This window comes from Trichechus manatus, unplaced genomic scaffold, assembly GCF_000243295.1.
Source record: "Trichechus manatus latirostris isolate Lorelei unplaced genomic scaffold, TriManLat1.0 scaffold00081, whole genome shotgun sequence".
Classification (NCBI taxonomy): Eukaryota; Metazoa; Chordata; class Mammalia; order Sirenia; family Trichechidae; genus Trichechus; species Trichechus manatus.
In genome coordinates, this window is record NW_004444017.1 from 11,859,064 (window position 1) to 11,877,172 (window position 18,109).

At 37.1% G+C, this 18,109-nt stretch overlaps 1 protein-coding gene across 8 annotated transcripts in view; it reads left to right on the forward strand.

Annotated features, from left to right (window-relative positions):
* APAF1 (apoptotic peptidase activating factor 1) overlaps positions 1-18,109 on the forward strand; it is a 99,670-nt gene that overhangs the window by 44,078 nt on the left and 37,483 nt on the right. For 4 of the 8 annotated variants that reach the window (XM_023735744.1, XM_023735742.1, XM_023735743.1 and 1 more), the window contains exons 13-17: positions 1,224-1,350; positions 2,279-2,404; positions 4,240-4,371; positions 9,456-9,581; positions 16,524-16,682. In XM_023735744.1, the coding sequence (XP_023591512.1) occupies positions 1,224-1,350; positions 2,279-2,404; positions 4,240-4,371; positions 9,456-9,581; positions 16,524-16,682 (670 nt within the window). Of the gene's footprint in view, positions 1-1,223; positions 2,405-4,239; positions 4,372-9,455; positions 9,582-16,523; positions 16,683-18,109 lie in introns of those variants that run through there. The other 4 variants (XR_002824832.1, XR_002824833.1, XM_023735747.1 and 1 more) reach the window with 4 other exon arrangements.

Sequence of the window (18,109 nt, forward strand, 5' to 3'; positions counted from 1 at the left end):
TGGGCGTGTTTAGGTATCATTACCTCCATTTTACATATAAGGAAGTGGAGACTTAGTAAGTTCAGTGATTTGCCTGAATTTACACACCTAATAAGTGGTTGATAGTAGGATTTGTCCTGAGGTCTGTCTGACTCTAAATCTTTGACCCTTAGACTAAGCACAATACCATTTACATAGTTACTTGTACTCGAAGACATAGTCTTCACTGGGGTGTTATATATCTGTTATTCTGACAGTGTTCTAATACATTTTTCCTGTTTTAAGTACACATTAAGTTTCTTTACCCTTTTTACCATGAAGAAATAACATAATACCTATACTAGTGGAATAGTGGAGCCGTGGTGGCACAGTGGTTAAACGTTCGGCTGCTAAACAAAAGGTCGGCAGTTCGTATCCACTGGCCACTCCTTGGAAACCCCATGGGGCAGTTCTACTCTGTTGTATAGGGTTGCTATGAGTTGGAAGTGGAATAGTTGGTATTTAGCATATTTAGATATAAAGAAAATTACATTGCTTAATCTTTTTTCTCTGTCCAAATAATTGTACTTAGAACAGTTTTAAAGTGCATCATCATAATGGTGGGTATAATGTCATATTTTAGTTAGGAAATTAATTTCGTTTTGTTTATGGCATCTTTACTTTTAAAAGAGGTAGTGATTTTTTAAGGGGTATCCTTATATAGGAGCCCTGATGGCATAATGGTTAACCACTTGGCTACTAACTAAAAAGTTGGTGGTTCGAACATACCTGGTGGCTCCATGGGAGAAGACCTGGCGATCTGCTCCCATAAAAATTACAGCCAAGAAAATGCCATGGGGCATTTCTGCCCTGTCATATAGGGTTGCTATGAGTTGGAAACAACATGACAGCACCTAACAACAACAGCAACATCCTTGTTTTCTCCGCACGTTATTATTATTAATATATCAAAGGAAATAGAAAGTAAAATGTACTTGATTAACTAGATTTCTTCCAACTCAGCAACATTTATAACAGATGACAGGTTGCTTGATATAGGGTAACATTTCTCTTGAAATGTCACTTTTGTTACATTATATTTTTCTTCAGGTGATGTGTGCTCTGTCATTTACATGTCGGTAATTTAATTTGGAGAATTTTGTATTTTTGGGAAAATAACTCTATGTTAAAAGGTACTTTATTACTGAAAGAAAATACTTGTTTTTACTCTATTTATTGGGTTTCTGTTCATTTTTTGTGTTTAGAAACAAAAAAAACATCGAGAATCTCTCCCGCTTAGTTGTCCGCCCCCATACAGATGCTGTTTACCATGCCTGCTTTTCTGAGGATGGCCAGAGAATAGCGTCTTGTGGAGCTGATAAAACCTTACAGGTAAAACATACCTCTTGAGAAAAAGTAAGAGGTATGTACCTAATACTGTACAGTTTATGGTATGTTTAAATCCTAAAATTCAAGAAGATTATACACGTTAGAAATAGCAGAGAAATCCAAATCTCTTGAGCATTTTATGGAAGCTTTCTCCAGAGATTTTTAAGATAATGTTATGTATTTTCATAAATCTAAACTTAACCAGATAATGTAATAGTACCTTTTACCCTTCCATTCAGTTATCCATCATCCATGTGCCAGCAAACGATAAGGAGGAAATGCTGATTATTAAAAGACATAAGTACTTCATAACATATTGAACAGGGCTCTGAGTAAAAAAAACAGCAATTAAATAAAATTTCTATTTTTATAAAAGACTCAGGCAGAGATTACTGACTGAATAGGAATTTTGCTAGATTATTTTCTAAGGTCCTTTAAAGAATTTCCTTTAGATTCTCAATTTTTTTTTTTTTTTCAGAAAATATGAATGAATATTTTCCTTTACATTTGTGCTCTTTGCCTTTTGCTTTTGAAGCAAACAAAATTAAATTGAATTTTTGTATTTGATAATTTTAGTCTTTTCAGGATTATGACTGCATGCCTTATTTCTGTATGTGTACATCTTACGGTTTATTAGTTTTGGCTTCTGAGCCCCAGAAAGCAAACATATTGAATGAAGTGTTTTCTATTTGATTGTTAAGAGTTTGCCAAAATACTCTCAAGAACTGAAGCTGAAACTATACCACTTCTGTTTACTGATATTTATGTTAAGGCTTACAAATTATACAGAAATTCTGATTTTTGGAGTATCTTTTGCCAAGGTTCATTTCTGTTTTGCAAAATAACACTGATTAAGATGTTTTAAAGGAAGGTTTTTATTGAATGGTGGCCCATAGTTAAGTGGTTTATAGATTCTATCGTTGCTGTTCAGGTGTTCAAAGCTGAAACAGGAGAGAAACTTCTAGAAATCAAGGCTCATGAAGATGAAGTGCTTTGCTGTGCATTCTCTGCAGATGATAGCTTTATAGCAACCTGTTCAGTGGATAAAAAAGTGAAAGTAAGAAAATATTTCCTTCTTGGGTTGTAATCACACAGTTCATTTTCTTTTTCCGTAATAGAGGGACTAGGGTAAGTGGGGTTAAAGGACCCTTGCCTGTTGACCTGCTAACTTGAAGGAAATCAGTTTTTATCCGATGTAAATTAACATGACCTAAAAGTTCTTTATTTTGAAGCACCAGTGAAAATTCCTAGGTTATTCACCCTGTACCAGGTAGCAGGGAAGAACTATTACAAATTTATGAATTTGCCTGCCATTTATAGATGGGTCTATGTGTTAAATATCAGTTTAAATCTTCAAGTACATTGTGATAAAAAATGTTGTTGCACAAAATTGTCTGAGATTGGATTCCTGTTGTAAAACATGATTTGTGAAACAACCCAGGTTTATTTATATTCATGAACTGGCTGATATTCAGTGTAAAATTGGGTAGATGAACAATCAGTTAGGTTATTGTCTGAAAGATAAACAAAGCAAAAAATAAACAAGGATTCATAACTTTGTTGATTATTTTTTCTTGTCTCTTCTCTCTAAATTTGACTTTTATCCATAGCATTTATACTAATATGGCATTTTAGAGAAACCGAAGATTTGAGGGATTTTTATCATTGATCCCTGGAGAGGAAGCCTCTTTTCAGACTTTTTTCAAAGGAGTTGTGAAGTACTGAACCTGATTAGGAGGGGTGGGTCTTGGTGGACCTGAGAGCAAGAAGGGTGGCTTGGGGGTTTTCCTGGAGTTTTCACTCATTTGAAGAGGGCTATGGAGTGTCCAGACTAAATTGAGACTTTTGAAAATCTACTTCTTAATAGACTGGACTCTCTAGGCCGCTTTAGAACTAACCAATTAATTCACCCTGTAGTCTTTGCTGAGTCATGCTTGGAGTTGGTCACTCTAGTTGCTTCAGAGTTGGAACTGGTTCTTTGGTCTTTGCATCTGTGGGTAACTGCTTGGATCTTTCTTTTTGTCTAGAAGACTAAGCTCTGGCAAATTCTCCTGCAGTACCAACTGCATTGGCATTTCTGCCAAGGCTGTTTTATACCTGTCTTGTTACTGAAAAAATTTTAGTGTTTCTTAGTGGGGTGAAAATTCAAAATAAAATGAGGAATGTTTATGTCAGGCCTGCTTTGTTTAAGTGTTGGGAGCTATGTGGCATAAAAGGAAATAATACTGAGTTTCTGTTTTCTAAGAACTCAAAATATAAGATGAGAGGCAGAGATACCTATTAAAGAACTCCAAAATAAGATAAACTCTTTGGATTTCTGGGGATTCTATAAATGCTTTGATAAAATACAAAGAAAATGCTATGGGAGGGGACATTAGCACCTTTAAAAAGTCAGAATTCTAGTGAAGATTCATTAAGTAATTTATTTTTTTGTTTGTTGCTATATGGAAGAGACTGCTTAGTTGTTTTACATAGTAACTAGAATGATAATAATTACTTTTTCTTGAGAACCAAACAGTGTACAAGGTCTTGGATACAATCGTTCAATTTAATCATTAAAGCCCATTATGTCCCCGCTTTCTAGCACTTCTCTGCTGTTGTTATGCGTAGGAACATGTGAAATTTGTCCTTGAAGAAAATTTTCATGATATTCTAATTATGCTGTAGAAAAACACGTGTAGACCTGCAAGTGGATTTTTAAAAGCACATCCACACAAAATATGCCACATTTTAGGGGAGGGGAGGTATTCATTAGCATCATGTTCAATTGCGAAAATGAGTGCCATGGTAGGCTAGATAGCACCCGCAAAGCAACTCACATTTGCTTTGCCCCCTCTTCTCCCTTTGAAAGTAAGGAGTAATTGTAAATTTTGTTTTCTCTATTCTTTTTAGATTTGGGATTCTATGACTGGGAATCTAGTACATACCTATGATGAGCACTCAGAGCAAGTCAATTGCTGCCATTTCACGAACGACAGGCATCACCTTCTCCTAGCCACTGCATCAAGTGATTACTTCCTCAAAGTAAGTGTGAATGATGAAAATTATGTAGATAAATTTGATAGATACATCAGAACACCTCCTTTGATTTTTTTCCCCATCTGTTAATCGAGGCTCTTTTGGTTGCAAGTGACAGAAACTATCTTATTAGCTTAAGGCAAAAAAAAGATTATTTGCTTATATAACTGAAAAGTCTAGAGGGAGCATGGCTTCAGGCATAGCTAAATTCAGATGCTTAAAGTATGTTCTCAGGCTCTAACTCCCTCTCCATCCTTAGGCTCCTCCGCTTTGATGGTTCAGACATGAGCTCTCTGTGTGGCAGGAAATGTGGCCATCTTCAACTCCAAGCCTACATGGGTCTTGTAGCTAGCTCATAATCACAAAGAAAGAGAAACTGTCTCCCTCCCAAATCCTATAGATTTAATTTTAGATCAGACTCTAATTGACCTGATTTGGGTTCTGTGCTCATTGCTAAATAACTCCAGTGGCCAGGAGGATGGAATCTTTGGATTGACCAAGAGTCACAAGTCTAGCCCTCTGGAGGTGAGGTCCACTTGAATCACAAGTGGAGCTTGATTCAAAAGAGAAATTCAGTTATCAGAAGAAAGTGGGAAAAGGTGCTTGCAGGAAAAAACAAAAAGACAGAAATAGATATTCATTCCCTATAGCTTAATAATATTTTATAGTCATTAATTATAAAAGATCATATCTGCTTTCCCCTTAATTGTCATGCTGAAAAAACAAGGTTAAATTTTCTGGAATCCCAGAGAGATCTGTTAACTTCTTTTGGATTATATTTTGCTTTAGCATCTAACCTTTCTTCCTTGATGTCACACCATCTTTGCAATGGGATAATGTTTTTTTTTGGCAGGAGTACATAAGACATTTCAATTTGGAAAACCTCACAGGCTCTGTTTGGACGTTTAAATAAATTTATTTATTTATTTTAGAAGCTATTGAAAATTGTCTACCCAGCTCTTTTCAGGGAGCAAAATCTTTATTTTTCTTCAAAAGAAAACTTACATAGAAACTCAGTGTGTAAAACAACTGTTAGTTCTGACTGAAGTGGGGATGTGGGTCTGTATTTCTACTGTTTCTGTTGTTCCCTCTCTTACTCCTTTGCCTCATAGTGCCTTGATAGGGTCCTGCAGAACACAATTTGAAAATACTGGACTGGACCAAAATACAGACAAATGTTGTTAGGTGCCATTGAGTGGGTTCCAACTCATAGCGACACTGTGTACAACAGAACGAAACACTGCCTGGTCCTACGCCATCCTCACAATCGTTGCTGTGTTTGAGCCTATTGTGGCCACTGTATCAGTCCATCTCCTTGAGGATCTTCTTTTTCACTGACCCACTACTTTACCAAGCATGATGTCCTTCTCCAGAGACTGGTCCTTCCTGATAACATGTCCAAAGTATGTGAAACAAAGTCTCGCCATCCTTGTTTCTAAGGAGCATTCTGGCTGTACTTCTTCCAAGACATAGTTGTTCATTCTTCTGGCAGTCCATGGTATATTCAGTATTCTTCACCAACGCCATAATTCAAAGGCATCAGTTCTTTTTTGGTCTTCTTTATTCATTGTCCAGCTTTCACATGCATATGAGGTGATTGAAAATACCATGGTCAGGTGCACCCTAGTCCTCAAAGTGACATCTTTGCTTTTTAACACTTTAAAGAGGTCTTTTGCAGCAGATTTTCCCAGTGCAATACATTGTTTGATTTCTTGACTGCTGCTTTCATGGATATTGTTTGTGGATCCAAGTAAAATGAAATCTTTGACAGCTTCAGTATTTTCTCCATTTATCATGATGTTGCTTATGGGTCCAGTTGTGAGGATTTTTGTTTTCTTTATGTTGAGGTGTAATCCATACTGAAGGCTGTTGTCTCTGATCTTCAACAGTAAGTGCTTCAAGTCCTCTTCACTTTCAGCAGGCATAGTTGTGTCACCTGCGTATCTCAGGTTGTTAATGAGTCTTCACGTTGTGTTCTTCTTCATATAGTCCAGAGTCTCAGATTATTTGCTCAGCATACAGATTGAATATGTATGGAGAAACAATACAACCCTGGTGTACCTTTCTTGACTTTAAACCACACAGTATTCCCTTGTTCTGTTTGAACAACTGCCTCTTGGTCTAAGTACAAGTTCCTCATGAGCACAGTTAAGTGTTCTGGAATTCCTATTCTTCGCAATGTTATCCATAATTTGTTATGATCCACACAGTTGAATGCCTTTGTACAGTCAGTAAAACATAGGTGAACATTTTTCTGGTATTCTCTGCTTTCAGCCAGGCTCCATCTGACATCAACATTGATATCCCTTGTTCCATGTCCTCTTCTGAATCCAGCTTGAATTTCTGGCAGTTCCCTGTCAATGTACTGCTGCAATGGCTTTTGAGTGATCTTCAGCACAATTTTACCATGTTTGATATTAATGATGTTGTTCAACAATTCCCGCATTCTGTTGGATCAGCTTTCTTTGGAATAGGCACAAATATGTATGTCTTCCAGTCGGTTGGCCAGGTAGCTGTCTTCCAGATTTCTTGGCATAGACGAATGAATGCTTCCAGCGCTGCATCCATTTGTTGAAACATCTCAATTGGTATTCTGTCAATTCCCAGAGCCTTTTTTTTCACCAGTGCCTTCAGTGCAGCTTGGACTTCTTCCTTCAGTACCATGGGTTCTTGATCATATGCTACCTTCTGAAATGGTTGAATGCCGACCAGTTCTTTTTGGTACAGTGACTTTGTGTGTTCCTTCCATCTTCTTTTGATGCTTCCTGTGTCGTTTAGTATTTTCCCCGTAGAATCCTTTACTATTGCAGCTCGAGGCTTGAATTTTTTATTCAGTTCTCCCAGCTTGAGAAATGCCAAGCGTGTTCTTCCCTTTTGGTTTTCTAACTCTATGTCTTTGCACATGTCGTTATAATACTTTACTTTGTCTTCTCAGTCTGCCCTTTGAAATCTTCTGTTCATCATTTCTTCCTTTCCTTTCAGCTTCTCTACCTTCAAGAGCAAGTTTCAGAGTCTCTTCCAACATTCAGTTTGGTCTTTTCTTTCTTTCCTGTCTTTTTAGTGACCTCTTGCTTTCTTGTTGTATGATGACCTTTATTTCATTCTACAACTTGTCTGGTCTTTGGTCATTAATGTTCAGTGCATCAGATGTGTTTTTAAGATGGTCTCTAAATTCAGGTGGGATATACTCAAGGTCATACTTCGGCTCTTGTGGACCTGTTCTAATTTTCTTCAGCTTCAACTTGAACTTGCATATGAGCAATTGATGGTCTGTTCCACAGTCAGCTCGTGGCCTTGTTCTGACTGATGATACTGACCTTTTCCATCGTCTCTTTCCATAGATGTAGTCGATTTGATTCCTGTGTATTCTGTCTAGTGAGGTCCACATGTACAGTTGCAGTTTATGTTGTTGAAAAAAGGTATTCGTAACAAAGAAGTTGTTGGTCTTGCAAAATTCTGTCATATAATCTCTGACATTGTTTCTATCACCAAGGCCATATTTTCCAACTACCAGTCTTTCTTTGTTTCTAGCTTTCGCATTCCAGTCACCAGTAATTATCAATTCATCTTGATTGCATATTTGATCAATTTCAGACTGCTGAAGTTGGTAAAAGTCTTCAATTTCTTCATCTTTGGCCTTAGTGGTTGGTGCGTATATTTGAATAATAGTCGTATTAACTATGTAGGTATATGGATATTATCACTGACAACATTGTACTTCAGGGTAGATCTTGAAATGTTCTTTTTGACAATGAACACAACACCATTCCTCTTCAATTTGCCATTCCCAGCATAGCAGGCCATATGATTGTCTGATTCAAAATGGTCAATACCAGTCTGTTTCAGCTCAGTCATGCCTAGGATATCGATCTTTATGCATTCCAGTTCATTTTTGATGACTTCCCATTTTCTTATATTCATACTTGGTACATTCCATATTCCAATTATTAATTGATGTTTGCAGCTGTTTCTTCTCATTTTGAGTAGTGCTACATCAGCAAATGAAGGTCGTGAAAGCTTGACTCCATCCACGTCATTAAGATCAACTCTACTTTGAGGAGGCAGCTGTTCCCCAGTTGTGTGTTTTGAGTGCCTTCCAACCTGAGGGGCTCATCTTCCATCACTGTATCAGACAATTTTCTGCTGCTATTCATAAGGTTTTCACTGGCCAATTTTTTCAGAAGTAGACCGTCCGGTCCTTCTTCCTAGTCTGTCTTAGTCTGGAAGCTCCACTGAAACCTGTCCAGCAAGGGGGACCCTGCTGGTATTTGAAATATCAGTGACAAAGCTTCTAGTATCACAGCAGCATGCTAGCCACCACAGTAGAACAAACTGACAGACATGTGGTGACTTTCTATGGTAGGTTTGTTGAAATTGGAATCCAAACAAACTTCATGTGACATTTGGGGGTTAGGTCTCTTAAGTCTCTCTTACTTATAAAAGTTCCCTTTCCTCTTGACCCCGTTTTTTATGCTACTGACTTGTTAGAGAAATCGAATAGTTTGTCCTGTGGAATGCCCCACGTTGTGTATTTGGTTGATTGTTTCCTTGAGGTATTATTTAACTTGCTCTTCTTACCCCTTGTATTTCCTGTCAATGTATAATCTAAAGATTATGTTTGTATATTTTGAGTCATACTCTATAGTGTTAGTGGATTTTAGCCCAGTTTTGTAGATTCAAGATTTGCATTTGTAAATCTTAGAAATGAACATTTTTATAGTTGGATAACATAATATTTTTAAAAAACTGAGTGCTTTGTATCACATATTACTTACTTAGTATAAATGCTGAGTAAAATACTGTTTCCAAACTAATCAACTAAAATAAGCAGTAATTGTTCAGTTGGCTAGTTAGTGCTCAGACTAAAAGCCTAGTTAGACTTAGAGTCCCTTAGTAGATTACATGCTGATTTAAGGGATGCCCCATGACTTGTTAATCTCAAGTTCATGGCACTTTTATGTTACTGTGAATTGAACATGGTGTAACTGAAAAAGCTTAAATGGGAGGGAAGGAAGAACTCAACATGATTTTTAACTTTTTCCCTTTCAGTACTAGTTTTTTTAATTTATCTTTTCGTCTTTCTCAAATAGCTCTGGGATTTGAATCAAAAAGAATGTCGAAATACCATGTTTGGCCATACAGATTCAGTCAATCACTGTAGATTTTCACCAGATGATAAGCTTTTGGCCAGTTGTTCGGCTGATGGATCATTAAAGGTATGTTTTTCTACATCATCAGAATGGAATCCAGTTGTTTGGAAAGCCTTATGATTTGGTTATGGAAGTAGATTTCTGTTTTTCATATTTCTATAGCAAGAGTTTCTTCCTTCAACTTCCAGGATCATATTTAGTATAACGGTAATTGCTTGTCATAATGATTGTTTATGAGTGACTTACAACCTTAAGCTTAAAGTTCATATAATTTGAATTTTTAAATTTTAAGCGCATATTCCATATTATGGCTTCATAAAATACTTTGAAATCTGTGAGGTCAAATTTGTAAAGGTCCTGCTTTAATTTAACATTCACTTTTTCTGCCTTTTATGTTTTCCTGTTTTTGAGAAGGCATATGGGGGAAAAACTTAGAGATAGGGAAAAAAGCTTATTCAACTTTCTGAAATTTATAGTCCTTAAAAACTAAATTCTTCCTTCTTCAATCTTTACCTTCTCAAATAAGATCCTAGTTCCGATTTCTTTATAATTTCTGTCTCTCCTGTCTTTGTAGTGTCTTGTTTATTGATGCTCCTTTCTTCTTTTAGTCTTAAGCTGATTCCATCTTTGTCTCTCAGTCTACCTTTTCTCTCCCATTTTATAATATTTGCTCTGGCTCAGACTGTCATTCCTCATGTCTGATAGCAGCCTTCTAAGATGCACTTTCCACCTCTCCTTACCGCAGTACAGGGCTGCTAGAATAATCCTTTACCACCCTTTTCATCTTTTCACTTTTAGCTGGAACACAAATAGTACCATATTATAAATTGTGGTAAACCCAGACTCCATCAGGCTTACTTCTAAGATGCCTCATCTTCCATCATTCTGCCACCTTCTTTCCTGTCAATTCATTTCTTCTAGCCCCCATAAATTAATTGTTATTGGTAAGGTAATTTTTGGTGCTTATTTCAGTCACTGTCCCTATATATGCTTCATTAGCCTTTTGGGGGGATTTTTTTTGGTCTCTAATTCACTTGTCTATATTTTTTAATGACCCTCAAAACTTTTAAGCAAAACCTTCTTCGGAAGATGGTTTTTTGCAACATACGTTTGATTCTCAGTACACACACACACACACACACACACACACCTGTCTCTGTATGTCTTTATCTACATATATACCTAAATATATAGATAGAAACTGCTTGCCTTAACTTCTTCTGATGTCTGCTTGTCATTGTGTTGTACTTTTCAGTCATTTCATATGTCTTCTATTTCTTTGATAAGGTTGAATATAGGTTTATGATGTGCAGACCTTGTCATCTTGTTTTATTTTTCTCTGAAGTTCATAGTGCAATATTGTACCCAAACCATGACTGAATAAATTTTCTTGACATATACCTTATCCAGGAAAATACTTGAACCCTCCTAGCCACTATTTTGCTTGTTAGAATCTTCAGAGAAGGAGATTTGTTAAGGCTACAAGATGACTTCTAAGGCAGGTAATGGTAAACTTTCTTGATGCTGATCTGCTAGTTGAATCTTTGATCTCTCTTTGCTGACTGAAAATAAACTTATTTTGGTATAAATTGCTCCAGGGTGTCTAAGAGGCTTTTCTAGGTAGAATTCTACTTTGTAAAATTTAGTTAGCTGTTAGTAGATGCTGGGAGCATTCTTATTCAGATAAATGGATTTGAACTTCCATGACATGTTACCTACAAATACCAAGTGTCTGTCTGTTCCTTTAGGATAATCAATATCATAGATGCTTTTGCAGAACACCTATTCTGAGAGTTCCTTTCAGTCCTAGGAGCCTATTTTTTTCTTTGTTTTTACTAAGTGACTGACTTCAGAAGAAAGCATTTTATGTCTCAGGCCACATTCTCCTTCCATCTTATCTCCATTGCTAATTGCAAGTTCTGGGAAGATTCTATTATTCCATTATTATTAGGCTGTTGAATGTTCAAGAAAGTTTGAAACCAGGCCATTTTTTTTGTTGTACTACAAATTTGTGCTGTGCAACTCAGTTGAGCCTTCTTTGCTGCTGAATTGTGGTTCTGTTCATTTTTAATTGATTTGCTGTTTTCGCTGTAGTGCCTATTCTAAACCTTCTCTGCTGTTCTTAAGCCCCCAACCTTGTCAGTTCCTCCCCATTATTAAATGGGGATAACCTTACTTCATACCTTTTCAGAGGGTGAGCCCCCTCAAAAATTGTAAAAAGTCTTTACTCTTTGGCTATTCTCCTTTTTTTTTTCTCGTCTCAGTGCCCAGAAAGTCCCCCCTTATACCTACTGTTCCTTTCTTTCCTTCTTCCCCTGGCACCTTGTTTCTTATATCTTTAGCCTTTTCTTCTTTTTTGGATCATTTCCCAAAGCCTGCAGATGAGCTTTATAAAACCCAAAACCGAAAGCCTTTGATTCTTCCTTGATTATATTATCCTCACATAGCCATTCTGTTTTTCTCTTTCTCTTTATGACTAGACTTCTTAAGTCATCTGTACTTGCCTCCATGTTCTAACTACCTGCTTACTACTTAACCCTTTATTTACCTGGCTTCCATCTTTCCTGTATTTCCTTGAAGAGTATAAACTCAGTTTTATTTGGAGTCTCCATTCTTTTTTGTCAAAAAGTCTAATGGCTATTGGATTAGTGTGAAGTCTAATGATAGTTTTCTTTTCCCATTCTTTATCCTTTTTGTTTTATTATCAGTTTTCAAACCCTCATTGACCACCTATTTCTATTTTGAAACTCTCCTCATTTGGTATCAGTGTTTTATTCCTTTTTCCTCTTATCTCTCTAATGCTTTCTTTAACTCTTTTCCATGCCTATTAAAATATAACCTTTCTTCTAGCATCTAACCTTGACTGCTGCCTCCATGCTAGTTCATCTGGTCTCATGGCTTCAACTCTCATCTCTTCTGTGAGTGACTTTCAGATGTATCATCTCCAGCCTTCATTTTTCTTATGTTTGTGTCCTGCATTTCTCACTGCCTCTTAGTTGTTGTCACTTAAATTTAACACACCATACCTCAAACTTATTGTGCTCAAACCTAATTATTTTTCTTCCCAAACCGGGCCCACTTTTTGTGGTCCCTACATTTCTCCTGGTTTTGATTAGATCAATGTTCAGGGTTTACATCATTGTGATTAGTCACAGTTGTACCATGTAGCATAATATCAGTCTTTCCTTTCTCATGCAATTTTTTGTTTTCCTTGGGGTTATAGTTTTGTTTTTTCATTTGCTTAGTTTTTCCCATACTTATTACCAACTCATCTTCAGACTGTCCCTTGTCTAAATTGCTTCTTAAATCACTCAAACTTACCACGTATCTGATAAATTTTATTTTCTTGGAAATAATTTTCTTGGAGCCTTTTGTCTTGTTCCATTCTGATCAGTGCTACTTTCCTCGTGTCCAGGTGCCCTCCTGTGATGTCCTTTTATCATCATCCTGGTAATTGCTTTTGCTTTTCTCTTAAAACCTCTGCTTCATGGATTTCTTACCATCTTCTCTTTCTCTCTCAGTTTCATGGGACATCTCCTCTAGCTTCCTAAGAAAGATGTACAGGAAGTAAATTTTTGAGACCTTGCCTATCAAAGTGTTTTTATTATAACTTCATACTTGGATATTTTTGACTGTACTGAATTCTAGATTGAAAATTTTTTCCTCAGAATCTTAGAGACATGGCTTCATTGTCTTCTAGCTTCCAAAGTTCCTCTTAAGAATCTTGAAGCCATTCTTATTTCTGATTCTTTGTATGTGATCTGTTTTTCTCTCTTGAAAGTTTTAGGGTCTTTTCTTTATCCCCAGTTTTTTTTTTTTTTTTTTAATGATAATATACCTTGGTGTCTGTCTTCATTTATTGTGCTTGGCACTTAGTGACTTTTTACTTTGGAAACTTAGATGCTTTGTGGAGGTTTACTTGAATTATTATTTGATTTCTTCCTGTCTGTTTTTTCTTTCTGGAATACCTGTTTTTGGATGTTTTCTAATGTTTTTCTCTCCATCCTTCTCTTTGTCCACTTGCTTTACTTTCTGGAAGATTTCTTTAACTTTATTTTCCAGCCTTGCTATTCAGTTTTTAATTTCTGCTATCGTAATTTCAAGTACCCAATTTAAATAGCCAGTTTTATTATGTTCCCTTTTAAAGTATTATCGTACTCTAGTTTCACGAATGCAACATTTTTTATCTTTTTGTGGGTTTTTTTTTTTAAGTTTTCAAATACCTGCGTAGTTATGGTTTTTCTGTTTGTTGGTTTTTGTTTCTGTCTGGATGTTAGAGACATCTCTCAGTTGTCTGATCCTTGGCTCTCTGCTCATCTTTAAGACTGCAGCATCAAAAAGCTGATTGAGAACTCTGAACTTGTTTTTTGTGGGTTTCCATATAGAGTTATCTGGCTGTGAAGTTTTGAGGGTAAACTCTTGCTGTCAGACTCTTTAGATCTTTTGTCTTCATCTGTCTCTAAAGAGGTTTTCAGAGAAGAATCTTCAGTCTGTTACCTATAGGATATAAGCCTGGCAGGCAAGTTCTAGGACAACGTCTAGGTAGAGATCTTGACCTTTACATATAGACTTTCTCTTAATTCCTCTATTTTTGCTATGGTGACCCTGCCCCAATACTGAGCTGTGTTGGGTGTAGAATAACCCTCTGTTCTTCAACCAGAGTAGGTACATGGCAGAACCTGGATATGCAGAGTAGTGGAGGGGAGTTCAGTGGACTTTCAACAATTCCTCCTGATTTAGCTCCACTTTTACCAAAAAGTACCAGTGCCAACACTTCATGAGCATATTAGAAATTCTGTGGTGTGAGTTGGGTTGCTCTAACCAGACTGAACTTATTTTGGTATCTTTCCTTTCCCTTTCTGTGCTTGAGCTTATGCTGACCTCTTAGCCTAGACTCTAGGTCTTAGAGTGTTCCTCCTGTGTTTTTGGTGTTGAAATCTTGTCCATCTTAAGTTGGTGGAAGGAAGGCTAATCTTTAGGGGGTAGAGTGAGGTGGTTACCTCATGCACATTGTGTTCCCTCAAGCCTGTAGCTTGAGTACAGCATTCCCACTGTGCTCTGTCTTTTCCTCTCAAAGGACACATCTGACATATCTTGTGTTAGAGTCATTTATGTGCATGTCTTGCCTCCTTACTAACCTGTAAACTCCTTGAGGATAGTATGTATATCTGATTCATTTATATAACCTCAAAGTGACTAGCAGAGAGTTTAATAAATGTGTTCAAGACGATAAACCCTTATTGTGTCCCCTTCAAATCAAACTCAAAGAAAAATTTTAAAAATTCTTCATTTGTCAGGGATAGGATTTTGATTTTTGTATTCATGTGTAGGTATCAAAATGTGTTTGTAGAACACAGAGCACTAGCAGCAGGGTCCAGACATTACTGCACTCTTGGTGAAAACTGCCTGTGTTTATGACAGCTTCCCCACAGTGCTGTTAAACCTGTATACTTGGCTGGTTTGCACTGATACAGTGACATATAGTAAACAGAGGTCCTGCAAAATGATGTTGGATAGCAGCATTTCAAGGTCAAAATCTTCCAAAGCGTTTATCTTCTGAGAGAATGAAGAATTGTAAAATTATTTCCTGCCCTAAATGGCTCTGTAATTTTCTAAACATTTTGTAGGGTATCACGTTTATAAGTAGGTGTTTTTCAGACTTTGATGATAAACTTTAAAAACGCAAGTGTTAAAATTGCCATTTAAGGTATAGATGGGCTCAGGGCGCACATGAGCCCTGGACACAGTGCAGTGATTTGCTCAAAATGAAATGCTGGTGTCAGTTTACTTGGTCACTTGATATGTGAGATTTCATCACTACTAGGTTAGAAGCTGAAGTCAGGGCTTCACTAGGTCCAGAAGCAGAAGATGTGGTTTAGGCAGATATAATGTAATTGGGTAGTGTTAGTTTTCTTTTTCTTTCTGAAATCCAGGCATTGGTTGTTTTGTTTTCCAGATTAAGAAAGAAACAGTGTGATTTCTTATAGATTCTGGCTGATGTGAGTGAAGCTCTTGGCATTTATGGTTAGGGTTTTTTTTTTTTTCCACGTTACTGTCAGGGAAGGCTAACTTTTTTTTGCCTGCTGTCTCTTTTACTTTATCCACTTTATCCACAGTTGTTACAATGTGAAAGGTTTTGGTTTTGGCTATATTTTTTAGTATATATAATAACTCTCTCTAAACTCAACAGAGATTTTAAAGTGTGCCTAGCAAGACAGATCGGATTTCACCTGGGAGCAGCCCTTTGGAAGCTGAGTTAAAGCCTAAGAAGCAGCTTTTTTGGTCCTTGTCTTTGGCCAACTTTTGGTCTGGGGATGGCAACTGTTACCACTCTGTGAAGCTGGGACACTGCTCAAGGTGCAGGGGAGTGAAGATCGAGCTTCTCAAAGGCCTTTGTCTTTCATGGTGCTTAAGTCTTTCATGCTCTGCTGGTGTGTGAGGTTTGGAGTATTCTGTATTCCATTCCTCAGGATTTAGTTGGCTTTATAGCTCTTTCTAGCCACACCTAGCACATAGGGTGTCTTGCTTCCTTTTAGCATATTCTTTGTTTTGTATTTTCAGGGGTGTCTTTATGTCTCTGGATGCTCTGCTTGGACTGCGTCCTGTGTATTGTCCATGCTGTGTGTGCGGTAGATGTTAAGCAGTTATGGCTGGCACAGCAGAGGGCAGCAGTGTCAAGTTGTGAGTCTCTTCGTCTCATCTTATGCCTTTCCTTCGTGGCTGGTCCTTATTGTTAAGACCTAATCTTTAACCTCCTCCACACTCTGCAAAGCTCTTTAACATTTTATTTGATTTTACATTCTGCGTTTTGGGGAGTGCTTCTAGTTTTTTTCTTTTCAGGAAGGTGAATGAAACTGGAGTACTTAATTAAGAGTCATAAAAAGCCGTGCATAGGTAAAAATAATTCATTAGGTGAAGTGACTAATTTTACATGACATTTAGTCCAGGTGGAATTCTAGGGGTGTGATTTGAGATTAAAAAAACTTTTTTTAAATTTTTTATTTGAAGCTTTGGGATGTGAGATCAGCAAATGAGAGGAAAAGCATTAATGTGAAGCAGATCCTAAATGCGGAAGAGACTCAAGAGGATATGGAAGTGACAGTAAAATGTTGTTCCTGGTCTGCTGATGGTGCCAGGATAATGGTGGCAGCAAATAATATAATCTGTGTAAGTACTAGTATTTTAAAAGGCCAAATTGAGTCTAATTTAAAGAAAATTAAGACGGTATTGATTGGTGCATTTTACATTGTTTGTTTAAGTAAAGTCTAGCTATATGATTTTGGGCAGGCTCTGTAAGACCTCACAGTTTTTTGAAACTGGCCCGAGGGGATGTTGAAAGACCTTGTGAAAAATGGTCTCCGTGGTCACACAAGATTTGGGAAATGTGTGCTAACATATTTAAGGCCCCAGGAAGTCGCACAATACAGAAACAATGTATGTTGTTTAATCCAGTGTTTCTCAAATGTATTTAAATATGGAATACTTTCTTCATCACTCCTGCTTTTTTTTTTTTTTTCTGTTTTACAAATTGGAACATGTTGGCTTAGGTGATTTTCAAAGTGCTTTCTATCCTTAAAATTTTGTGATTTGGTAACTGATAAAGTCAGTGTCTAAACAAGATTGTGAGATTTTTATGAAGTCAACGAGGAAAATGTACAAACAAGGAAATGACTTCTTTTTTCTCAGATCTAACAGTGGCTTACATCGTGGTGTTGAGAGTGCTCTCACATATATTTTATTTTATTTTTTCCTTTTTTTTTTTAATTGTACTTCAGGTGAAAGTTTACAGAACAAATAATTTCTCATTAAACAGTACACATATTGTTTTATGACATTGGTTAACAACCCCACGACATGTCAACACTCTACCTTCTTGACCCTTTTTTTTTCTTTTTTTGGTGAAAATATACATAGCCAAAGATACACCATTTCAAAAATTTCTACATGCACAATTCAGTGACATCGATTACGTTCTTCCAGTTGTGCTGCTATTCTCACTTTAGATGAAGGTTTACAGAACAAAATAGTTTCTCATTAAACAGTACACATGTTGCCCTATGACAATGGTTAACGACCTCACTACATGTCAACACTGTCCTTACTCAAACTTGGGTTCCCTATCACCAACTTTCTTGCCCCTTCTGCCTTCTAATCCTTGTCCCTGGACTGGTGTGCCTCATTAGTCCCATTTTGTTTTATGGGGCCATCCAATCCCCCACTGAATGATGAACCTCGGAAGTGACTTCACAACTGAGCTAAAAGGGCATCTGAGGGCTATACTCTTGGGGTTTCTCCAGTCTGTCAGGCAAGTAAATCTGGTCTTTTTTTGTGTGTATTAGAATTTTGTTCTACATCCTTCTCCAGCTCTGTCCAGACCCCTCTGTTGTGATCCCAGTCAGAGCAGTCAGTGGTGGATACCAAGCTAGCTGTACTGGACTCAGTCTGATGGAGGCCTTGGTAGCTGTGGTCCATTAGTCCTTTGGACTAATCTTTACCTTGTGTCCTGTTCTTTTCATTCTCCCTTGCTCCCGAAGGGGTGAGACCAGTGGAGTATCTTAGATGGCTGCTCACAGGCTTTTAAGACCCCAGACACT